Below are 24255 nucleotides of genomic sequence, written 5' to 3'. Positions count from 1 at the left end.
TCTAGTGGTCAGGTGCCTGTCTCCCATCTTCACCACTGTTTAAGCCCTGCCCAGTCTAGTGGTAAAGGTGCTTGTCTCCCATCTTCACCACTGTTTAAGCCCTGCCCCATCAGGTGTGGTAGAGTGAAACAGTCTAGAGGTAAAGGTGCCTGTCTCCCACCTTCGCCACAGTTTAAGCCCTGCCCCATCAGGTGTGGTAGAGTGAAACAGTCTAGAGGTAAAGGTGCCTGTCTCCCACCTTCGCCACAGTTTAAGCCCTGCCCCATCAGGTGTGGTAGAGTGAAACAGTCTAGTGGTAAAGGTGCCTGTCTCCCACCTTCGCCACAGTTTAAGCCCTGCCCCATCAGGTGTGGTAGAGTGAAACAGTCTAGAGGTAAAGGTGCCTGTCTCCCACCTTCACCACTGTTTAAGCCCTGCCCCATCAGGTGTGGTAGAGTGAAACAGTCTAGAGGTAAAGGTGCTTGTCTCCCATCTTCACCACTGTTTAAGCCCTGCCCCATCAAGTGTGGTAGAGTGAAAAAGTCTAGAGGTAAAGGTGCCTGTCTTCCATCTTCACCACTGTTTAAGCCCTGCCCCATCAGGTGTGGTAGAGTGAAACAGTCTAGAGGTAAAGGTGCCTGTCTCCCATCTTCACCACTGTTTAAGCCCTGCCCCATCAGGTGTGGTAGAGTGAAACAGTCTAGAGGTAAAGGTGCCTGTCTCCCACCTTCGCCACAGTTTAAGCCCTGCCCCATCAGGTGTGGTAGAGTGAAACAGTCTAGAGGTAAAGGTGCCTGTCTTCCATCTTCACCACTGTTTAAGCCCTACCCCATCAGGTGTGGTAGAGTGGAACAGTCTAGTGGTAAAGTAGCCTGTCTCCCATCTTCACCACTGTTTAAGCCCTGCCCCATCAGGTGTGGTAGAGTGAAACAGTCTAGTGGTAAAGGTGCCTGTCTCCCACCTTCACCACTGTTTAAGCCCTACCCCATCAAGTGTGGTAGAGTGGAACAGTCTAGAGGTAAAGGTGCCTGTCTCCCACCTTCACCACTGTTTAAGCCCTACCCCATCAGGTGTGGTAGAGTGGAACAGTCTAGAGGTAAAGGTGCCTGTCTCCCACCTGCACCACTGTTTAAGCCCTACCCCATCAAGTGTGGTAGAGTGGAACAGTCTAGTGGTAAAGGTGCCTGTCTCCCATCTTCCCCACTGTTTAAGCCCTGCCCCATCAGGTGTGGTAGAGTGAAACAGTCTAGAGGTAAAGGTGCCTGTCTTCCATCTTCCCCACAGTTAAGCCCTGCCCCATCAGGTGTGGTAGAGTGGAACAGTCTAGTGGTAAAGGTACCTGTCTCCCACCTTCACCACTGTTTAAGCCCTGCCCCATCAGGTGTGGTAGAGTGAAACAGTCTAGTGGTAAAGGTGCCTGTCTCCCATCTTCACCACTGTTAAAGCCATGCCCATTTTTTGGGACCTTTCTTATCAAATCTGGCATCTATCCAGCTAATTACTGTTTCACAATCAAGCTATAACAAATACATATGATGCAAAGTTCATAAAACATATATACGAAAATTGCTTTATAGTTTGAAATGTTGTGTTTATGCTGTCTCAAAGGGTCAAAAGTCATAAAGCCATGGATTACTTAAACAATTGAGTTGACACTAGGGCAATTATAACTTTAGATCAAAGTAAAACGAAGTCAAGATCTTCATGCTCCATATCAAACAAAATTTCTTGAAGATTGTCGTAATAACTAGGTTCTAATAGATGACATTCCATTTCAAATACTTTTCTGTAACAAGAGGCCCATGATGGCCCTAAATCGCTCACCTGAGTAAAAGAGTTTAACCTTTGTTATTAATATAGCTTGTTTCTCAAAGAATATTGAACAAGAGCTGTCAAAGTATGTGACAAATGCCCCCCAATGTGACATTTATCTATGAACAAGTACATAAAAAGTTGATCTTGCCTTTATGTGTCAAATACATATTGCAAGTTATATTAAATTGCCTCTGAGCATAGAAAACAAGAGCTGTCACAGTATGTGACGAATGCCCCCGAATGTGACATTGACCTACAAACAAGGTCAGTACATGAAAAGTTTATCTTGCCTTTATGTGTCAAATACATATGGCAAGTTATTTTAAATTGCCTCTGAACATAAAAAATACCACCCATACTTGACAACTTACACTGTTATGTCCTTATATTCAGAATACCCTTGTGAATAAACACTTAGTGTATCTTTCACCTTAGAGGTAGGGACATGGGTCTTGCACACGACACGTTGTCTTCGTATGTGGAACACATGTAGCAAGTGATTTTAAAATCTGTCCATACAAGGGAAAGTAACAGCCCTGACACGACAACCTATACTCTATGTCGTTATATGCAGCACTCCATTGTGAATAAACACTAAGTGTGACCTTGACTTTTGAGGTAGGGACACGGGTCTTGCACGCGACACGTCGTCTTGGTATGTGGAACACACGTGTCAAGTTTTTTTAAAATCTGTCCATACAAGGGAAAGTTACAGCCCGGACACGACAACCTATACTCTATGTCCTTATATGCAGCACTACATTGTGAATAAACACTAAGTGTGACCTTGACCTTTGAGGTAGGGACACGGGTCTTGCACGCGACATGTCGTCTTGGTATGTGGAACACATGTGGCAAGTTATTTTAAAATCTGTCCATACAAGGGAAAGTTATAGCCCGGACACGACAACCTATACTCTATGTCCTTATATGCAGCACTCCATTGTAAATAAACTCTAAGTGTGACCTTGACCATTGAGGTAGGGACACGGGTTTTGCACGCGACACGTCGTCTTGGTATGTGGAACACATTTGGCAAGTTATTTTAAAATCTGTCCATACAAGGGAAAGTTACAGCCCGGACACGACAACCTATACTCTATGTCCTTATATGCAGCACTCCATTGTAAATAAACACTAAGTGTGACCTTCACCTTTGAGGTAGGGACACGGGTCTTGCACGTGACACGTCGTCTTGGTATGTGGAACACATGTGGCAAGTTATTTTAAAATCTGTCCATACAAGAGAAAGTTACGGCCCGGACACGACAACCTATACTCTATGTCCTTATATGCAGCACTCCATTGTGAATAAACACTAAGTGTGACCTTGACCTTTGAGGTAGGGACACGGGTCTTGCACGCGACACGTCGTCTTGGTATGTGGAACACATGTGGCAAGTTATTTTAAAATCTGTCCATACAAGGGAAAGTTACAGCCCGGACACGACAACCTGTATTCTATGTCCTTATATGCAGCACTCCATTGTGAATAAACACTATGTGTGACCTTGACCTTTGAGGTAGGGACACGGGTCTTGCACGCAATACGTCGTCTTGATATGTGGTACACATGTGGCAAGTAATTTTTAAAATCTGTCCATACAAGAGAAAGTTACAGCCCGGACACGACAACCTATACTCTATGTCGTTATATGCAGCACTCCATTGTGAATAAACACTATGTGTGACCTTGACCTTTGAGGTAGGGACACGGGTCTTGCACGCAATACGTCGTCTTGATATGTGGTACACATGTGGCAAGTAATTTTTAAAATCTGTCCATACAAGAGAAAGTTACAGCCCGGACACGACAACCTATACTCTATGTCGTTATATGCAGCACTCCATTGTGAATAAACACTAAGTGTGACCTTGACCTTTGAGGTAGGGACACGAGTCTTGCACGCCACACGTCGTCTTGGTATGTGGAACACATGTGGCAAGTTATTTTAAAATCTGTCCATACAAGGGACAGTTACAGAGCCAGACGGACGGACGGACGGACGGTGCGATTTTAATATGCCCACCTTTGGGGGCATAAAAAAACAATCATACTATATGACAGCCAACACTCTTTATGTCCTCATATTCAGCATTCCATTGTGAATAAACACTTAGTGTATCTTTCACCTTAGAGGTAGGGACATGGGTCTTGCACACGACACGTTGTCTTGGTATGTCGAAAACATATGGCAAGTCATTTTAAAATCTGTCCATATAAGAGTAAGTCACAGCGCGGACACGACAGCCTATATTTTCCTTCAGGTTGCCATGGCAACCAGAGTTCTGCATGGAATTAATTTTTTTGAACAATTTTGAAAAAGCACCAACCAAGGATTATTCCTATGAAGTTTCATCAAAATTGTCCAAGTGGTTTGGGAGAAGAAGATGATTGTAACCAATTGTTGACACTTTTCCTTTAGGTTGCCATGTCAACCAGAGTTCTACATGGAATTAATTTCTATGAACAATTTTGAAAAAGCACCAACCAAGGATCATTCCTATGAAGTTTCATCAAAATTGTCAAAGCGGTTTAGGAGAAGAAGATGATTATAACCAATTGTTGACATTTTCCTTTAGGTTGCCATGGCAACCGGGCCAATCAAAATTATGTGAACAAATTTAAGAGAGGTCCATGCAAGGGCACTTCAAACCAAATTTGCTGAAGATCTATCAAGGGGTTCATGCGAAGAAAATGTTAAGTTTTTTTTTACTAATTTTAGCTCTGGTGGCCCTTAAAAGGGGCCAAACAAAATTATTTGAAAAGACCTGACAGAGGCCCATGCTAGGATGCTTCAGACTTGAAGATCCATCAAGCAGTTAATATGATCAAGTTGTTTAAAGGGTTTTCTATTTTTTGCTCTGGTGACCCCTAAAAGGGGCCAAACAAAACCATTTGAACAAAGTTGAGAGAGGACCATGTAAGGATGCTACATATCAAGTATGGAGTCATTCTGACCTTTACTTTCAGAGGAAAAGATGTTTAAGTGACAAGACAATGTAAAAACAAATGACCCCTGAGCAAGGCCAATTTGACCCCGGGACAATAATTTGAATACCTTTGGTGTAGGTCCACTAGGTAACACTATATACCAAATATGAAAGCTCTAGGTCTTATATTTAGGAGAAGAGGATTTTTAAAGTTTTATTATACAAGACTATATAAAAATATTGAAAACCTAAGCCTATGAACACGGGGCGTGGCCAATTTTGACCCCAGGGCTAAAGTTTGAACAATCTTAATAGTGGTCCGATAAACGATGCTTCATACCAAATATCTAAGGCCTTCACCTTTTGGTTTCGGAGAAGAAGATTTTATAAGTTTTCATCATATACATATATAAGGAAACCCATGACCGCCCGGGTGGGGCCATTTTTTGACCCCAGGGCCAAAGATTGAACAATATTGGTACAAGTCAACTGGATGATATCATGCCAAATATCTAAGCTCTTGTCACTACTTGATTTTACGTGTGTATCTATATATGTATATTTGTTATTAATTGTTGTATGTGGCCCATATTGAAAATTGGTATGTGTACTAAATATGTTATCCAGTTTAAATTAAGACGTTACTTGTCTTTGTGAGTTCGGAGAAGATTTTTTAAGTTTTCACTATAACACATATAGAGAAAACCCATCAGCCCCGGGGTGTGGCCAATTTTGACCCCAGGGCCATAATTTGAACAAACTTTGTAGAGGTCCACTAGACGATGAATCATGCCAAATATCTAAGCTCTAAGCCAGGTAAGTTCAGAGGAGATGATTTTTGAAGTTTTCACTATAAACATATAGAGAAAACCCATGACCCCCGAAGGGGGTGGGGCCAATTTTGACCCCAAGGCCATAATTTGAACAATCTTTGTAGAGGTCCACTAGACGATGAATCATGCCAAATATCTAAGCTCTAGTCCAAGTAAGTTCAGAGGAGAAGATTTTTGAAGTTTTAACTATAAACATATAGAGCATACCCATGACCCCCCTGGGCGGGGCCAATTTTGACCCCAGGGCCATAATTTGAACAATCTTTGTAGAGGTCCACTAGACGATGAATCAAGCCAAATATCTAAGCTCTAAGCAACGTAAGTTCAGAGGAGATTTTTGATTTTTTTAAATATAAACATATAGAGAAAACCCATGACCACCCAGGGGCGGGGCCAATTTTGACCACAGGGCCATAATTTGAACAATCTTTGTAGAGGTCCACTAGACGATGAATCATGCCAAATATCTAAGCTCTAGTCCAAGTAAGTTCAGAGGAGAAGATTTTTGAAGTTTTAACTATAAACATATCAAGTATACCCATGACCCCCCGGGGCGGGGCCAATTTTGACCCTAAGGCCATAATTTGAACAATCTTTGTAGAGGTCCACTAGACGATGAATCATGCAAATATCTAAGCTCTAGTCCAAGTAAGTTCAGAGGAGAAGACTTTTGAAGTTTTCACTATAAACATATAGAGAATACCCTAACCCCCCGGAGCGGGGCCAATTTTGACCCCAAGGCCATAATTTGAACAATCTTTGTAGAGGTCCACTAGACGATGAAACATGCCAAATATCTAAGCTCTAGTCCAAGTAAGTTAAGAGGAGATTTTTGAAGTTTTAACTATAAACATATCAAGTATACCCATGACCCCCCGGGGCGGGGCCAATTTTGACCCCAAGGCCATAATTTGAACAATCTTTGTAGAGGTCCACTAGACGATGAATCATGCCAAATATCTAAGCTCTAGTCCAAGTAAGTTCAGAGGAGAAGATTTTTGAAGTTTTAACCATAAACATATAGAGCATACCCATGACCCCCCGGGGCGGGGCCAATTTTGACCCCAGGGCCATAATTTGAACAAACTTTGTAGAGATCTACTAGACGATGAATCATGACAAATATCTAAGCTCTAGGCCAAGTAAGTTCAGAGGAGAAGATTTTTTAAGTTTTCACTATAAACATATAGAGAAAACCCATGACCCCCCGGGGCGGGGCCAATTTTGACCCAAGGGCCATAATTTGAACAATCTTGGTAGAGGACCATTTGGTGATCCTACCTACCATATATCAACGGCCTAAGCCTTGTGGTTTGGGAGAAGAAGATTTTTAAAGTTTTTCCTTTCCATTGCCATGGCAACCAGAGTTCTGCATGGAATTCAATTCTTTGAACAATTTTCAAAGGGGACCACCCAAGGAACATTCCTGTGAAGTTTGGATGAAATTGGCTAAGCGGTTTATGAGGAGATGTCGTTTAAAGTAAAAGTTTACGGACGGACGCCGGACAAATTGTGATCACAAAAGCTCACCTTGTCACTTTGTGACAGGTGAGCTAAAAATTAAGGTTGCATCTGCTGGTATCTCTTTGTGCCATATTGTTGCCATCTCTATCTTTTCATCTGTCCCCTTCAAAGCAATGATTTCGAATAAACTTAGCACAAATGTATACAAGATTTAGAAACCCTGCAGAACAGATAAAACATTTTATCGTCAAGATCACTCTTTGCTCTAGATAAAAAAGTTACTAGGAACTTATATAGATTGCTATAACCTACAATCATGAAACTTCCTATAAATGTATTCCAACAACACAAAAGATCAAAACAATTTGATACAAGTTAGATTTATTCCAACATAAATTACAAAAAAAGGTTTTAAAGATTTTTAGCTTGACTAACAAGTGCTAATCAATCCTCTTCACCTAAGTCCTCACCACATTCAATCCTCACAAAGTCAATCACATTGGGTGCACTTTCCCGTAAATATTCCCTCACATTCTTCCCTGGTTCAAGCAAAAATTCCTGATCATACAATCTTGCCTCCACTTTTATTTCTTTGGGTTCATTTTCTGCACTTTTATCCTTTTTCTTTTTCTTTGAGTCCTTTTTGTCAGCAGGTGGAACAGACCACTGACCAACTTCTGAAGGGTTCATACCAATGATGTGTTGACAGATGTTTTCAGAAATGCTGCTCATATCCGGTTCCTGGATTTTCACAAGGGCTGCAAACTTTCCTAGCTTGATCCCGTCGCGTTCCATTGCTGGCCCTGAAAATGATACCATCAATTAACCAAGCCCTTCAGAAACAAAGTATGATAAGATGAGTATCAGTTTTAGTCTGGCAGATAAAAGGACTTGTTAATTTAATAGATTTCAAAAACGTCTTGCAATGTACTCTCAGTACTGTACATGTTTGTGCAATTTTTCTAGCGTTAACCTTCCCTGTAAGATGCCCTTTCTTTTAAACAATGTTTAAAAAATGTAAATGAAAAGCAATCAAACAAGCTTTTCATTTTTCTTCTTTTGTCAAAATTGATTCCACACTAAAAATAAGTAGCAGCATGACCATATCTGTTACTGAGCCGACTTGAACATGGTTCGTTGGTGGTCACCAAGTTGGACTGATACATAACATAGAGATTCTGAGGTTCCTCCCATACCAACCAGAGAGTGATTTGCATAATGTTGAACTAACCTGCCGCATGCACCATGCAGGACAGAGTGGACCCCGGCTCACTACGCAGGTATGATGCACGCCGGATAGCCATGTTCTCCCCAAGATTCCCAACTGTCAAGGCAACCTGGTCCCCAACTGTACGATCACCACAGGGGAGCAAACTCAGGGCAGACTTATCGAGAGTAATCTACAGTGAAACAGGATCAATGATTAGTAGCAGTTGATGGCCATGTTCTCACCAAAATTCCCCACCCTCAAAGCACTGTCAAAACCTGGTTCACAACTGTACAGTCATCACAAGGAAGAAAGCTCAGGGCAAACTTAATCTGCCTGAGAGTTATTTACAGTAGAAAAAATCATTCCTGAAAAGCAGTTGAAAACCATCCACGGTGTACAGTTATTACAGGAGAACAAACTCGGGCTGAACATAACCGGGAATATCTGCAATAGAAAGGAATCATCTATTAGAAGCAATTAATGTTCTTCTAGAATTTCCTTCATTAAGGCGTCCTGGTCTCATCACAGGGGAGCAAACTCTGGGCAGATCTACGATGGAAAAAGATCATCAATGAGTGGCAGTTAATAGCCTTGAAGAGAATCTACACATCAAGGCTTCCTGAGGTTGGAGGTATCCAAGTCTCCACATCGAGGCTTCCTGAGGTTGGAGGTATCCAAGTCTCCACATCGAGGCTTCCTGAGGTTGGAGGTATCCAAGTCTCCACATCGAGGCTTCCTGAGGTTGGAGGTATCCAAGTCTCCACATCGAGGCTTCCTGAGGTTGGAGGTATCCAAGTCTCCACATCGAGGCTTCCTGAGGTTGGAGGTATCCAAGTCTCCACATCAAGGCTTCCTGAGGTTGGAGGTATCCAAGTCTCCACATCAAGGCTTCCTGAGGTTGGACGTATCCAAGTCTCCACATCGAGGCTTCCTGAGGTTGGACGTATCCAAGTCTCCACATCGAGGCTTCCTGAGGTTGGAGGTATCCAAGTCTCCACATCGAGACTTCCTGAGGTTGGAGGTATCCAAGTCTCCACACCGAGGCTTCCTGAGGTTGGAGGTATCCAAGTCTCCACACCGAGGCTTCCTGAGGTTGGAGGTATCCAAGTCTCCACACCGAGGCTTCCTGAGGTTGGACGTATCCAAGTCTCCACACCGAGGCTTCCTGAGGTTGGACGTATCCAAGTCTCCACACCGAGGCTTCCTGAGGTTGGAGGTATCCAAGTCTCCACACCGAGGCTTCCTGAGGTTGGAGGTATCCAAGTCTCCACACCGAGGCTTCCTGAGGTTGGAGGTATCCAAGTCTCCACACCGAGGCTTCCTGAGGTTGGAGGTATCCAAGTCTCCACATCGAGGCTTCCTGAGGTTGGAGGTATCCAAGTCTCCACATCGAGGCTTCCTGAGGTTGGAGGTATCCAAGTCTCCACATCGAGGCTTCCTGAGGTTGGAGGTATCTAAGTTTATCCACATTGGAAAAGAATCATCAATGAGTGGCAGTTCAAAATTGAGACAATAACAATCCTCAAAAATAATAATGAGTATATACAAGAGCTGTCACTCTTAGTAAGGGGAAATAATTTGCATAATATGCATGACAGAGCTATCGTACTTGATTAATCAAGTAGGTTGGATAGATGGGAACACATATCTTAAGTTTAAATGCAATTTGTAATGCATTTGCTGAGATGATGACTTAAAGGTGCTTACATGCAAAACCTTAACCAAGTTGTGATGCAGACAGTGACCCTGATGCTAGGGTGAGTACTATAGCTCCCCTTATTGTTTGAATAGCCAAGGTTATAATTATATTTAAATAACATGAAGTAAGTACAATTCCATGTAGTTTTGAATTGTTACATGATCATTCCAAGAATTCAACAAACATTTGCAATTAAAACAACTTTTTTTAAATTTAAAAAATACTTAAATCATAATTTGTGTGAATGAGTGCATATTTTAAAGGACCTTCTTGATTACAAATTTAATGCTGTCATCATCTAGGCCTTCCCTAGAAAATTCTTCAGGGGCAATTAAAGTTTTGGTTGTTGCAAGATATTAGGTATCACCTTCCACAATGTGAAAAAAGCAGGTTATTGAAACTGTAAATGGTTGTTTCTTGCTCTTAATTAATTCATCACGTACTGTTATCAAAACTCATGGTAGTGTTTACACACATGTGCAGTTGGAGTGAAAAACAATACTTAAACATTAAATATGACACTCTCCACCAGTGCGAATCTTATTCATGCTATCAGAGGTAATTCCATGGATATACTTATCCCGCAGCCCGGTAGGACAGTATTTCAGATACACTGGATTTTAAGTGACCTGATGACACAGATTTCAAAATTCAAGCAAACTGATACCACGGCGGTAAAAGGCCCTGTGGAAGGCCCTGATTGTGTTCAAACTTAGTTCAAATTCATTCCTTTATTGATTATTTGAATTTTAATAGCAACTAAATAACAATTGACAGATGCTCATTTAAACAGAAATGCTGAAATGCAGTTGAAGCTGATAACCTGCACAACTTGCATTTTTTTGCAAAGTTTTTTTCTTATATTTATGGACAATAACTGCCAAGGATGACTTATCATTGATACAATTTTGTTCTCACATAAGTCGCAAGCAACTGATCATATATAATATTATGGAAGTCGTTTTTAGAAAATAAAATTAAATTTACCTTAGCCTGTTCCTGCTGATCAAAGTTTTTGTGACAAGCAGTAGTGATCTGGCACACGAGGGCTTGGAAGTTCTCGTTGCGGGCAACAAAGTCTGTCTCACAGTTTACCTAGATGCACAATTTATAAACAGGGCATTAATGTAAAACATCAGCTTGAAGTGCTTGAAAAGCTTTGTTAATGAGTTCACTACTGTTAAGAGAACCCACTATGCAGGAAAGATGTCTGCAATGTCTAAAATTAAAATGTACCTCTAACTCAATGTTTCTCTTTAACATGCATCATTACTTAATGTTTCAAGTTCTACAAACCTCGACCACAGTGAGACCGGTATCTGCCTGAAGCACACCCAAAAGACCTTGAGACATAGGCCTGTTCTCCAGTTTGCCTGCCTTCTCCCAACCTTCCTTTTGAGCTACCTCACGCATCCACTGTTCAGCCTACACAAAACCAAAAAGAATTCTTTCATACTGTTTATCTTAGAACAATGGTGGTTGTGTGTAAGCTAAGACGATCAGTATTTTTCTAAGTGGTGCGGAGGGTAACGAATCTGTCTCCTGGACTGATAGTCAAGTGTGTTACCACAAGACCACAGATCCGCCATTATGTTGCACTTTGTTAGTTTCAGTGATTTATCACTTTCTTCATGTCAGTGTCTTTAGGTAACCTAGTATGGGAAAGAATGATGTTGGATATTTTACCAAGGGGAATTTATATAAATGTTCATTTTTCAATTTGATGCTTTCATTTGTAAGATTGATAACATTTGTCAATGCAAGTTCAACAGCATGTCTTATATTAATAGAATTTTCTTAATCATATGACTTTATCTTCATCATTATTTAATTTATTATTTAAAACTGAAAGATAACTCCATTACATAGATATATGTGCTTGTACAAAAACTGACAGTGGCCACCTTTAAAGTCATTGATGATTCCAGAAAAAACCCATGATGCAACCATAAACTCCATAGGATAAGATGTATACCTGTTTAATGTCATTGTTGAACTGTGACAATGCTGTTTTGCATTTGATCATGGGAAAGCCTGTTTTCTTTCGAAGCTTGCTGAGTACTGCTTTGTCCACTGCAACTTCTGCTTCAGCTTGAGTGGACATCAGGCGAATTGACCTTATTGCCCCGCCCACCCGCACCCATCTTGAGATACCTGCATTGTTGTAATTAATACAATAAAACAGTATTCTTTCACAGAGTACACTTGGTATAATAAAACTAGTGAATACTGCTGGAAGAAATATGAGGCAAAACGGGAATTTTCTTGTTACATGCTTATGCTGCCGTACGCAGCTGTAGTAGCATTCTTCTTGCAACAACTCTGACAGCAAAAACATAATTAAATAATTAACTTTCGTCAATTTGCATGGGCTTGCCCTGAGCTGTATAAAGACAAACGTTGTGTTCCTTCGTAATAGTTAGTTGCAATACTCATAGTGGTTTGAGGGAAGGTGAGCAATTTAGGGACATAATAATTTAAATAAATAAGAAATAATGATGTGTCTAGACTGGGTATACCATATGATTTCAAAAGGGCTTTCAAAGAGTTCCATTAAGACCCTAAATTGCTCGCTTATCACTTAACTATCGCTCAATTATCCCTAACCACTGTGGAAATACTGACTTCATTTGTAAACTATAATAAATAAAGGACGCCGGCTGTCAACATTCCAAATATTAACTATTTAGTTGGGCAACAAACGTTGCCGTTTTCTAAAGATGAACATTGCTGATTAAGTATGTAACTCTATGAAATGTCAGTGAAGTCACTTTACCAGAAAAACGACAGAATTATATGTGACTTACCTAACATGTCTTTCCAAGGTCTTTCTGCAAGAGGACTTATTTTAGGAAGCACCGGTAGCAGACAACACTTTCTCGGTTATATGTATACAAGGTTACACACCACCATTGTTATTCCCTATATAATTCAATGTAAAATTATAATTTTTAGACAACATTTAAAGGCATTTCGAGCGAATGCAGGCTATGATAACCACATATATTCTTAAAGTATAAGCTTTAAATTACCTTTTAGGCCAATAAAAAAGGGGGGTCAAGTTATTCCTAAGAAAAATCACTCCACTTGAAAAACAAACTCTAAAAATTGCACCGTCCGCCATGACAGTTCTTCCAAAATGACCTTTCAACTATAGGGCAGCGGTTTATGCTTTAATCTCTACTCTCAATGATAAATCAAGCAAGAATAGATACTTAAGGTATAAAAGTTTGAGGAATAATGATATTTTTGATTTACAGTGTATTGAGCATGTGAAAACATGTCTATCAATCATAAGAACATTTTTTTTATTGAGAATTTTCCACACAACGGAAGTACATATGACGTAATGGTGACGTCATTCCTACAATCGGAACACCTCACCCATTATTGACATTGTGTGTGTAGTTACTTTTCGAAGCTTGTCGGAGATGGCCGACTTGTTACGATTGGGTTATATACTGTTCAATCGGTGCAAGTCCGCCATTATCCAACAGAATTGACTATCCCGAATCTTGCCGGAGTTGTTAAGATTGGGTTACTGTTTATTAGTATGCAGGGGCGGTCCAGGAATTTGATGTAAGAGGGGGCGTAACTGCCAACATTTTACGTGCCCCCCGCCCTTAGAATCGAACTCACGGGATGTGGCATAAAATGTTTGCAACTGCAAGGGGGTTGGGGGATTTTTTTTCTAGTCCGAAATAATGAATTTTGAGCGTAGTTGTTTACTTTTTCCCACGATATTGAGACAAAATTTACACTTGGATGATTTCATGGGGGGGGGGGGTGCCGGGTGTGCCCCCTTAATCCGTTAGAGGTTTGTGTATTTAGAATTTAAGCCTTGTTAATTCTGTACGGCTCAGATTGTACATATCATCTCGGTTTCAGAATACATGTACGTGTACATAAGCGGACAAACCGAAACCAAGTTTGATAAAGATATGTATTAAATACTCCAACGGCAGGCAACCTAGACGTGCCAACAGAGCCTATACATGTCACTTGAACAGTTGAAGCTTAACATCTTGTTTCCTAAAAGGTGATAGTCATAACTAGTAAAGCATCACTCCTCAATGAACAGTATTGCTCAGTTTTTACCAATGAAAATGAATCAAACCTACCCGACAAGAAATGCATATTTCCTAATATGTCTAGCATCAATGCATCTACCAAAGGAGTTTTGTAACTATTAAATGAACTTGATCGCCACAAAGCCTCTGGCCCAGACGAGATACCAACTATTTTGTTAAGAACTGCATCTAAAGAACTTACACAAATCGTATTTCACTTATTCAAATACTATCTTGACAAAGGCAAAGATCATCAGGACTGGCGCACTGCCAATGTTATATTCTTGAAAAGACATACGCATAAAGTTGCCAAGTACCATCCAGTGTCATTGGCATCGATAACTTGCACGCTACCAGAACGCATGATACATAGCTAAATAATGCAACATTTTCGCCGACTTAATTGATACACCAGAATAATTGTTTAATAATATACTAGTACTTCAAACTTATTAAATTATTGGGTCGTAAATTCACTATGCGCTGTCCCACAGAGCCTTCTACAGTCCGGCCCTGACAAGAGAGAAAAAAACATATGCAGGTAGCAAGTGATGAGTTGTGAACGAGGGGCTGGGAATGGGTAAAGTGGGTGGGGGGGCTGTTGACAGGTTGTTTGGGGAACGGGTTAGTGGAGAGGGCTGTTGACAGGTTGTTTTGGGAAGCGGGTAAGGGGGAAGGGCTGTTAACAGGTTGTTTGGGGAACGGGTTGGAGGGGAGGGCTGTTGACAGGTTGTTTGGGATTGAAGGGTAGAATATTAATCGTCACTGCTTAGTCTAATCGAATGATAAGAAAGTCCCTATCATTTAAGGCCCACCGGTCCAAAGCCTGACGGCGACAATTTAAGTGTCCACTAATTTCCGCTGTTTCTTGAAAACAAATCGTTCGAAACGATAGCATACCAGCCTCGTTTATTCATTCATCTCTCAATGATGTGATTCCATAACCGTGTAGTAGGCGCGCCGTTCTTACTTTTCTTTTTCGAAGCAATGTCATTTTACACCGTGCAATCGTGACATCATTTTTTAATGTATAACTCAGTTACCTGAAGTTTGGTCAGACGTAATTTGGTCTCCGATGTGATCTTTTGGTGTAAGAAATGAAACAAGAAATTGCATCGTGCCGTTCATATAAATAGTGTACGCATGAATTAAAGTGACTCTGTCATGTTTTTGGACCAAAAATGAGTCTTCCCGGTAATGCGTCTAAAATCACTTATTTAATCATTATTTTACTCTCTGATATCGAAATTGCAGAAAAAATACCGTTATAGCATAAAAGTATTTGGGTTTTAGTGGGTTCGAACCCACGCCGGTAAAGTCAAGAAAAAAGAAAACAGCCGACTAGTCCACAAGCCACCGGAATTTTAAGAAAAGGGGTGGATATGTCGACCTGTTAAAGATACATTGATAACATCACGTCATAATGTCAATCAACCAATCACGCAACACCACAGTCGTAATTAATCTTCAATCGCGATATTAACGCTAATGAAAATTGTGATCTTCAAGGACGATAAATATCAACATTTGTTGATGGGTTCCAGCTTTTGGTATTTTTGTTTTAACACTCCTTATGATTTGACACACCATATTTCGTAATTAAAAAAGTGCATTGGGGTGGGGGGTCACTTTAAAAAGCATGGCTATATCCATTGAATACATAGTATACACTTATGCGTCCATATAGATCTCAAATATGATGGACACATTTCCGACATGTATTTTTAGCTCACCAGAGCACGAAGTGCTCAAGGTGAGCTGTTGTGATCGGTCTTTGTCCGTCGTCCGTCCGTCAATCCGCACACACGAATGGGTATGTATTGGGTACTAATTCCTTCATTACTTATAGAAGATCATATTTGTTGGGTAGCCTTTGTTGGGTAGGGTTAGTTAGGGTTAGTAGGGTTTAGTGGGTATATTTTCATAATGGGAGTAATGGTAAAGTACCTAACAAAGGTTGATATGTGAGAACGTCCGTGCGTCCGTCCGTCAACAATCGCTTTAAAAACATCTTCTCTGAAACTACCTGGCCAAATTCAATGGAACTTCACATGAAGCTTCCTTGGGTGTCCCTCTACAAAAATACATCAAGGGATCACGATTGATCATCATCAACAACAACAACAACAACAACAACAAAACGGCCGACTTCCTGTTTTGCTTTAAAAAGCATCTCCTCTGAAAATTCACAGGAAGCGTCCTTGATTGACCCTCTACAAAAATACAAAAGGGATCACGATTGATCAACAACAACAACAGCAGCAACAACAACAAAATGGCTGACTTCCTGTTTTGCCTTAAAAAAGGTCTCCTCTGAAACTACCACTCCAAATTCAATGAAACTTTACAGGAAGATTCCTTGGGTGACCCTCTACAAAAAGAGAACAAAGGGTCACGATTGATCAACAACAACAACAACAACAACAATAACATCAACAAAATGGTTAACTTCCTCTTTTGCTTTAAAAAAAACATCTCCTCTAAAACTACCAGTCCAAATTTAACTTTACAGGAAGCTACCTTATTTTTAAATGACACAATAACATGAATAAACATTATATGTGATATTTCGTTAGTTAAAAGGTGCCAACTTAAGTTCTTGACCACGTGCGTAGTAATGCCTCTCCATTAGATAATGCACAATGCATAATATGTCATTCAGCCGAGTTGCACAACTTGTGGTTACTACATGTACAAGGAAAACATTGGGTTTGCAGAATGAGTAATATATCAGAGAAATCCTTATATTAATTTGTTTATTTTGATAAGAAAATGTATTTAAAAGAAAATAAGGTCAATAGATCAGTTTGGGGACCAGATCGCTCGACTAGACAACGTGTAATAATGAATACATATGTATTAAGTAATTGGTCGCCAGTCAAGGTATTATTCAAGTTATGTTTTAATTACAGTTACATTATTGCTCTTGTTGATGATACAAACAAGTCAGGCGGTCTTATCTATATCACTAAATAATAATGTTAATTCCAAGATTAATTCGATCAATCTGGGACCAACAGCAATAATGATAATAGTAATCCTACTCCCAGGAACAATGTACTAATTTTCATGTACCTTGCGAACTTTACATATTCTTAACGATGTGCGCATGTTTCACATTAATATTCTATCGATATGTTTTTAGCTGGCTTTTGCATCGCAATATTGCTAATATATGGAATGTCATTAGACACCTTTGCACAGAAAGCCAAGTGGTTGATTTGAAAAACTGATTCAATACTCTCTGATTGTTTCAACATCGATATTTCAAATTTATTTTAAAAGCCCGACGATGAAACTCGATAATCATTTGAAAGGATAATTGAAACCAGCAAAAGGTTATGAATTATTCAGCATACTCTATGGATCGGAACGGCTAACATGGAAACCGCCAGAGCTCCGGGTACCTCGACGTGACTCGGCTGTACAAGATTCGCGACTATCGGGGAGGTGACACCATGGAAAATATTGGGTCCGGCCTGCGGCTGGCTGTATTAGCTATCGTGTTCGGAGTTCATGGTAAAACATTTTTTTTATTTGTTATAAATACAAACTTACGTCTTATCAAAGTTTGTTTGCTTATTAAATATGACATCCATAACCATGTTTGTTTGTAACTGTCTGATCGTCTTATTGGAAATTACGCCAACTTGGAATCTGAAAATGACGTCTTAGGAAAGCACAACCGGCATATGCTGTTCATTGTTAAATCTTTTACGACAGTCTCTAATATGAGATTAAAATATACAAAACCCTTTTCTTTCTTTTGAATGAAGGCAAAGTCCTTCAATTCATGAAACAAAAGAAGACAACAATAACAAAACAAATATAACACGTATGAATAACAGGGATATTTCCTGACCTTCCAACCAGCGGGAAAAAACTGCAAGCTGTTTTGAAGGCCATATGAAGAAAGTTGTCTATGGCGTTATGCAATGTTATATTTGATGTCATTCCAGTTTTTACGGATGCGTCTCCATCAATTCATATAACGCAATCTCCGTCGAGGTCCGAAATATACGTCACCGAGAAGATCATCGTCAACAACACGTTCAGATTCACCGATGTCATCACCGAGGATGTCATTATCACCTTGGAGCCGACCGTTGACGTTCCGGATATGGTGATTAAGCAGGTGCGCGAGATCCGACTCGGGTACGGCTTGTACATCACTGGTGACTTGGCACCCATTGAGGACTATGGAAACAAACATCTTCAGTCTAAGGTTAAAACTTTTGAGATTTTGAAGATTTATTTTTCTTCTTAGTTGTATGATTAGGCTGTTTGGTGTGCTTTGTTTTTTAAATTTGAATACCAAAATGTCCGTGTATTTAGTAACATATACCTTTAAAGATGTACTTTTACTCCAAAATAAAATGTTTATCAATTAATACAATTGTTTAAGTATACCAAAACGGATGAATAAATGTCGAAAGCAATGGTTATTATGAAAGTTTCATTAATGTTGAAAGAAATGTGCAGAAAACAGGGTATTTCTACCTTATGAGTCTATAGTAGATCACTGTAAATATTTTAGCACCCACCAATCATTTAATATTATTGCGTTTTCAGCTATTAAATACACGGTGACAATCTTGATATCAGTAGTTAATATTTTCCATACTTTCACTATTAAATAAGTAGGAAAGCGGTTTCCTGGTGTATCACTCAAAATTTATGTTTGTTATACATGATTGTGTATGTGTTGATTTTGAATACATGTGTCACTTTAACAGTCAGAACAAAACGCAAGCTTTAATTTTCGAGCATGATGCAAGAACCATTTTGAGCAATTTCTTTCGATCCATATTTTTTTTCATCAAAACTACAGAAGCGCGGCGCGCTGTCCATCGAATTTCACCTCGGAAATGTCCACAACGATGGAAAGGACAAAGGTTTCCAAGCGGACAACACCTTCTTTGTCCAATATGAGGCGGAAGTGCTGCTGCCTCTCCTCATGGGTCTCGGTCACCGGCACCAGTTTGGCGCCTCCGTCGCCACCGGAAACACAGTTGACTCTCTTTACGTCACAGGAACATACACAACCACTGATAAGCCGAACATTCCGGTAAGTCACGTGATTTGCTGGCATTGTAGTCGAATTGTTGAGATATTGTCACAGATAGCTCTACTTTGAAGAATAAATGTCGAACATGTCACCAGATGCTACCAACAGAGCATTTATACCGCCCATACCGCGTTATGGTCTAACAGTACTAGTATGACTAGAAATTGAAGTGACATAGGTATTTTAACGTATTTAAATCGCCCAGGGTGAAAAAATCACAAACATTTTTCGACGCATGTTTTGGAGTGTTAGACATAATGTAAGCATCTAACGATGTTGAATCTTGCTTATTCTCAACCGTTCATGTTTTAGCTCCTGTTTAGGACACTTGCGAAGCAAAACCCAGCTATGGGCGATCTCGGTACGGCCGTCAACAAGATGACCATGGAGCAGGCGGAGGGTGCAGCCATAAAGGAAACAACAACGAAGATTGGACAGAAGGGAGCGGAGAAGGGGAAGAGGAAATCTCTCGTACAAAAAGCCGTTGAATTTCCCAACATCTAAGACAAAACGGAGTTTATTGGTATTTGTGGTGGGAAAAGAAGTGAGAAGTTTACAAAATCTTTGTAAGACGAAACATCAGCAGACGGTAGTTAATAAAGCATCAACCGGTTTGCTAAACCACCATCTGTCATACAGATATTTTTTTGTATAAAATTACAGAAAACTGGTAAGAACACATCTCAAACAGTAAGGCAGTCTTTGTAGAAGGCGTTTACAATAACTTGGTATAATTCAAATGCATTTGCGAAACGCTGAATGAAAAGCAGCGGTACCCATGAACGAACGAGATTGCATGTATCGAAAAATATCAGAACCAATCTTTACTTGACGATAATTGTTGTCGACCAATCAGTGCGAGGCGGAGCAACTGTTCATAGACAGCTATCTGTGGTAGAAAACACCTGGACATGTTCCCACTTATCTTTCCACCGCAATTAACAATTCAATGTTAACCTTTTATCCAATTTAAACTTTATAGCTATTCGTTAAGCTTAATCATATGCAACCATTTTCTTCATCATCAACGGTTTATCGTACATGAGAATTTAAACGACAAATGATCTTGTATGGTTACTTAAGTATAAGATAGAGTGTATTAGTATTTGCGGTTCATCGGTGTACGAAAACAATTTTGTCAGTGCAAGATTGTCTGGGCAGGCCCCAACGTAAATCTACACTCATTATTTGCATAACTGGGGAATACGCTTTAAAGATGCACTCTTACTCCCAAATAAAATTTACCACAATTAATACTATAGTTGTAATATTCCAAAAAGGATGAATAAATGTCGAAAACAATGGTTCTTACGAAGGATACCAAGTTTGATTTGAAAGAAATGAGCATAAAACACGGTATTTCTACCTTATGAGAGTATAGTAGACCACAGTAAATATTTTAGCATTCACCAATCATTTATTATTTTTGCGCTTTCCGCTATTAAATACATGGTTACAAGCTTATTATTAGTACTTAATATTTTTCATACATGCATTATTTAGTAAGTTGTTAAAGGTTTATCAGTCAAAAATGGTGTTTGTTATACATGTGTATGTATTGATTTGGAATAAGAGTGTCACTTAAAGATAATTGAACGTAATATAAAATCAGCTGTTTAAACAGCGGTATCGTCAATGACATCATTTGTTTCATCGACGTCACATACATTTTACTACATTAAACATCATTTGACGAATCACACACGAAGTTTTATTAAAATCAGATGTATTCAGAAGAGAATGCGCTCATTAGAGTATGCACGCAATTGAAGGAATATATGCGCCCATCTTAGATAGCGAAATGTAAACGATTACAATCAAATGCTTATATTTTTGTTTTAATAAGCAATATAATATCTCGAATTCTCTCCGCCGGTGCGAACAGTTTTAGCCTCATTTTTAACATGTTTTTACTGAGCTTGTAGATGTTTTTATTGTGCGACGTTTTAACTGTGCCTTTACAAGTTTTGCTGTTGACATCTGATTATTTACTAATTGTTGATAAAGCTTTAATCGTTGGCGAGTCTACAATTTTACCTTTATATGTATGTTTCCTCATTACGTGTATTTCTTGCATATTTTAAATAAATATTTTTCTTCGATCTGGTGCGTTGATATTGTGAACACTTTGTCCGACGTCCAATTTCAGTCTCTGAATAAAACATGCATTTGTAATTATCTCAATTATTATACGTTTACTTATTCGTCTTCAGTCGTTTTCGAACGAGATCGTCACCGACTGGCGTATTACAAGTATAACATTCCAAAACAAGTCACGGTCAATCTCGGAGAAATAATGTGGCCGTTTACGGAACGCTTCAACTGCCTATTATTGTGACATATTTTGTTTTAATATATAACTGGCATGCTTTAAGAGATAATATAAATTTGCATGTAGAAGCTATTATGTCTAATTGGCATGTTGGCATGTACGTCTAACTTAGACGTTAATTAATACGTCTCAATACATCTTAATGAAATCTTAAAATGTCTATAAACTGAGACGTTATTAATTATTTACGAATGTCAGACAGTTTTTTATCTAACAAGCAAGTCACCATCATGAAAGCCTAACCGACATACACACCATTCTGACAGGCATGTCGGCCATCATTCTCGTGTTGGGAAGTAGACCCATTCGGAAATCCTCGGTCATTTTTATCGAAAACAACCTCGGATGTATTTGGACGGTTTACATACTCAAAAAGAGGTACGTTTAAGTCCGCTGCAAGTAGATCGCGTAGTGATTTTATTTAGCAGTTAAACTTTATGACTTTACTCTTGGAAATCTTAATTATGTTTGCAATAATATACTTCACTGGCAATCAATTTAAACTAGATCCATAGGTTGTTTTCGATGGCCGAGGAGTTCCGAATGGAAGTAGACCATGTAATCGACAAAAAAAATAAACGGTCCATTTTCCAGTTATTCATGCCTTTCGAATGCTTCTAAAACTCGTCAGTTAACATGAATAATTTATCCGTTATGCATTTTTATTTAAGAGCCAAGCATTGATGTTAATAATCTTACGTATAGCATGTTATTCTGAGTAGCCACTTCCGAATTGGCGTTATCTGCCCTAAAATATATCGTCGGCTGCCTAAGAAACCTCGACTTAGACTGGCATGGTGTTTGGTGCTTTGAAACTACTGAGATAAATACATTTCATCGTGGTCGTCTTCAACATTTCAAGAATGAGCTCCGTGACTGACTGCCTTTAAAAATCAAAGTATCATCATCATCATCATCATCATCATCATCATATTCATCATCATCATAATCATCATAAACATCATCAACATCATCATCATCAGCAGCAGCAGCAGCACCACCACCACCACAACCACCACCACCACCATCACCCCTACCACCACCATTATAATAATAATCCTCATCATCATCATCCTCATCATCCTCATCATCATCATCATCATCATCATCACCACTACCACCACCACCATCATCATCATCATCATTATCATCATCTTCACCACCACCACCACCACCACCACCACCACCACCAAAACCACTACCGAAATACACTAGCTTTAATGTATATCAAATACAAAGATATTGAACAACTGTATCAATGGTGACTTAATGTTATATTGTAAACGCACATCAGAGTAATACGGACAGCACAGCAGAAGGTGGTATTCAGATTCATCCATACATGTGTACTATTGTGTTATTCTATTATGCATACCAGCTTCAAAAAAAAATCAATAGAATGTGAGCACATTTGTATTGTTTCTCTTCCGGACGCGGATTAAAGAAAGAGAGTTACAAATAATTTACATGTTTATACCAAATAACCGTAGCAAAAATATAAAGAGATACCGGAATCATTAAAATGTTCATTAAGTACAAGTTGATAAACATTTTTTATACAATATTCTACTTTAACCACTTTTTGGAACACCATAAATTCATTGTTTAAAAATGTGGTATAAACAAATTACTCAACAACATAAAAAACATCTTGGTTGGATATACTGAGACCAAAATGGATATAATTGTGTCAATATTGTATTGAGCCAAATTTGCTACTGTGTTTATAAAACTTCATCAGTGAAAGGAAAGCAAACACATTGTTATTTTGAAAGATTTATTTTATGATTTGCTTACTATACAGACGTTCTAAAGGACTAAATATGTGAAATTATGTTTTCTGAATGAGATAATTAACAACATTGAACACATTAGCGAACAGTATATTGAAGAAATGATGTATTCATGTTTGCCATTAGGCAGTACCAAAGGGAGAAAACCGCATTGAGTTATGTATTGAATATCTGATTTCCCTCCCCTGAAGTATATTATTCATGGAATGCAGTTGCCAGTATTTTCCCGCATCTCGTTCATATCCGGGTTTGTTAAGTGGGTTTACTGTTGATATACGCAAACTGTTACACACGCTTACTTTCCGAACAAACTCGGCGGCCTTTAGTCGGTGTTTCCTCTTTTCAAAAAGATGACAGGCTTCTGTGTCCAAACCGGCATATCCTTTATCCTATATCACGAGTGCGAAACAGTAGCTCCAGCTCTTTTAGGAGCTGTATAAAAAGGAGCCAATGGCACTTCCGAGCTAGAGCAAAAGAACGGACATCATCATAAAACATAAGTATGACTCGTTATTTTATCTAATATCTCAATTATGAGCGCTTATTTGAGAAATCGGGGAATGCAGTGCCATATAAATATGTTTAATCTTCACACGTATTTCGGTTATTTTGTAAACATATTGTTTATGGAGTTATAAGACCGATTCTCCCACAGTGGCTTGATGACAAAAGCTCATTAAAGTCACAAATAAATATTTTCAACTAGCCAAAATTATATTTTATACATATCACCAATATAGTACATTAATTGCCATAAACGTAAAATGAGATTTGACAAAAATACCCTATACTGTAATATGAAACAAGTGAAGAATGTTCGCTCGGCGAAAATGTTAACAAAGACCAATTCTCGTTGAAACTGTTGTTTTATGGGAATTAATAGGTTATATTTTTTAGTAAACATGTATGGGCACTCCCATTCTCGAACACCTGAGCGATGATGCTATGCTTACCACAATTGGATCATTATCAAACCTCTGATGAATGAGAATGCGGTCTCCTGAAAACAGTCAGTTAGTTAAATGGATAAAATAAAGTTTAGAATATCACAGTGGCTA

General features: G+C 39.1%; 2 protein-coding genes across 2 annotated transcripts; one reads left to right on the top strand and one right to left on the bottom strand.

Annotated features, from left to right (window-relative positions):
* Positions 1-7389: 7389 nt before the first annotated feature.
* LOC128211944 (elongation factor Ts, mitochondrial-like) lies at positions 7390-12760 on the bottom strand. Its single transcript, XM_052917099.1, has 6 exons — positions 12742-12760; positions 11910-12088; positions 11231-11359; positions 10922-11029; positions 8257-8425; positions 7390-7828 (listed from the first exon to the last, which is right to left on the bottom strand). The coding sequence occupies exons 1-6, from the start codon at positions 12746-12748 to the stop codon at positions 7470-7472; spliced, it is 951 nt and encodes a 316-aa protein (XP_052773059.1). The 5' UTR covers positions 12749-12760; the 3' UTR covers positions 7390-7469.
* Positions 12761-17386: 4626 nt separating this feature from the next.
* LOC128210941 (uncharacterized) lies at positions 17387-21174 on the top strand. Its single transcript, XM_052915286.1, has 4 exons — positions 17387-17523; positions 17964-18229; positions 18836-19072; positions 19385-21174. Exons 1-4 carry the CDS (start codon positions 17463-17465, stop codon positions 19574-19576), a joined length of 756 nt encoding a protein of 251 aa, XP_052771246.1. The 5' UTR covers positions 17387-17462; the 3' UTR covers positions 19577-21174.
* The last annotated feature ends 3081 nt before the right edge of the window (positions 21175-24255 follow it).

The sequence above is a fragment of the Mya arenaria genome, chromosome 12 (assembly GCF_026914265.1).
Source record: "Mya arenaria isolate MELC-2E11 chromosome 12, ASM2691426v1".
NCBI classification, from domain to species: domain Eukaryota; kingdom Metazoa; phylum Mollusca; class Bivalvia; order Myida; family Myidae; genus Mya; species Mya arenaria.
The sequence above is the reverse complement of the archived record's forward strand: the minus strand, read 5'-3'. Positions and strand labels throughout refer to the sequence as shown.

What these genes read in the sequence shown, in the direction of transcription:
- LOC128211944 (XM_052917099.1), bottom strand. An exon ending in TCAACAATGACATTAAACAG is followed by an intron (nt 11,360 to 11,909) that starts GTATACATCTTA and finishes GGTTTTGTGTAG; the next exon opens with GCTGAACAGTGGATGCGTGA. An exon ending in CTGCATGGTGCATGCGGCAG is followed by an intron (nt 7,829 to 8,256) that starts GTTAGTTCAACA and finishes TATCATTTTCAG; the next exon opens with GGCCAGCAATGGAACGCGAC.
- LOC128210941 (XM_052915286.1), top strand. Translation starts at nt 17,463, where the DNA reads ATGGAAAATATTGGGTCCGGCCTGCGGCTGGCTGTATTAGCTATCGTG. An exon ending in TATCGTGTTCGGAGTTCATG is followed by an intron (nt 17,524 to 17,963) that starts GTAAAACATTTT and finishes ATGTCATTCCAG; the next exon opens with TTTTTACGGATGCGTCTCCA. An exon ending in CTGATAAGCCGAACATTCCG is followed by an intron (nt 19,073 to 19,384) that starts GTAAGTCACGTG and finishes TTCATGTTTTAG; the next exon opens with CTCCTGTTTAGGACACTTGC.